Raw genomic sequence first — 1,048 nt, forward strand, 5'->3', positions numbered from 1 at the left:
CAGTCTATCACAATTAAATGCAAACTTTGTATCTTGTTTAAGCGCAAGTGAAAATGTTTTAAATCGGTCGAAAACATCTACATGAATTTCGACTTCAGTCGATCAGACTGGGGAATCCGTTCAGGCAAAATAAACCGCATTTCCCAATTACAAGTGGAATAAAACAACAAATAAGTAACGAAGAAACACATACCTTTCTTTGCACCATTCCCTGAGCCCCGTGTCCGAAAGGCTGGAACCCTCGGCCTTTCTTATCCAAGTCGCCACCTCCTCTCCCATCCTGGCGTCGGGCACTCCGAACACCTGCGTCCGAAAAGAGATCAGCGAATTACAGAGGGAAAAAATGGCGTTACAATTTCAGGTAATAGGGGCTGAGATTCGGACATATTGATCTCTTTTACGCGGGTCGATAGGTAGTTTAGGTTTATATTCATTTTCGATTATAGTAATACGAACACAGCTTCGTGCTTTGGCTACAAATCACCAGTCTCGAATAAACGACAAGACGAACAAATGAGACTTCAAAGTATAACTTGCCCTATCTAGAAGTTACGAACATTTATGTAGTATTAGTAAAGTACTTGACGTCTTCTCTGTGGAATCTGCGTAATTATAGTTAATGACAGATTGTGAAGTTCCTGGCAAGGGGCAACGTCAAACCCCAACCTCAAAAAATCAAAAACAGTAAACTAGTGTCCCTGTCACGACCAACAACACACACGATTACACGCTACATATTTTCCGATCATTTTTCGACACGATAAATACTCTCAAACGCTTGATACCACAGTGCACAGTTCCACTAAAAAACCTGCGCCTCGATCACATCCGGTGACTCATGAAGAAGTTCTCAATTTCCGCCGGATAAATGTTCTCTCCGCCGCGGATGACCACGTCTTTGATGCGGCCGATGAAGTGACCGTAACCGTCTGGCTGGATCGAGACGAGGTCGCTGGAAAGTTGAATCCATTTCAGCCTCGTGTGTAAAGTATTTCTGTTTCGGGGACTCATTCACGAAGAGAGAAGTTCTACTGAATTTCATGAACGA

The 1,048-nt window shown here is 43.1% G+C and overlaps 2 protein-coding genes across 2 annotated transcripts in view; one reads left to right on the plus strand and one right to left on the minus strand.

Moving 5' to 3' along the window:
• The window catches only part of LOC119594360 (protein O-linked-mannose beta-1,2-N-acetylglucosaminyltransferase 1-like), a gene marked incomplete in the record, with an annotated part of 135,567 nt that overhangs the window by 96,875 nt on the left and 37,644 nt on the right, over window positions 1-1,048 (plus strand).
• LOC119594327 (medium-chain acyl-CoA ligase ACSF2, mitochondrial-like) overlaps window positions 1-1,048 on the minus strand; it is a gene marked incomplete at its 5' end in the record, with an annotated part of 8,820 nt that overhangs the window by 1,537 nt on the left and 6,235 nt on the right. Inside the window, 2 exon segments of the mRNA XM_037943385.1 lie at window positions 194-303; window positions 825-952. Coding sequence (XP_037799313.1) covers window positions 194-303; window positions 825-952 — 238 coding nt within the window.

Source organism: Penaeus monodon, chromosome 33 (genome assembly GCF_015228065.2).
Source record: "Penaeus monodon isolate SGIC_2016 chromosome 33, NSTDA_Pmon_1, whole genome shotgun sequence".
NCBI lineage: Eukaryota > Metazoa > Arthropoda > Malacostraca > Decapoda > Penaeidae > Penaeus > Penaeus monodon.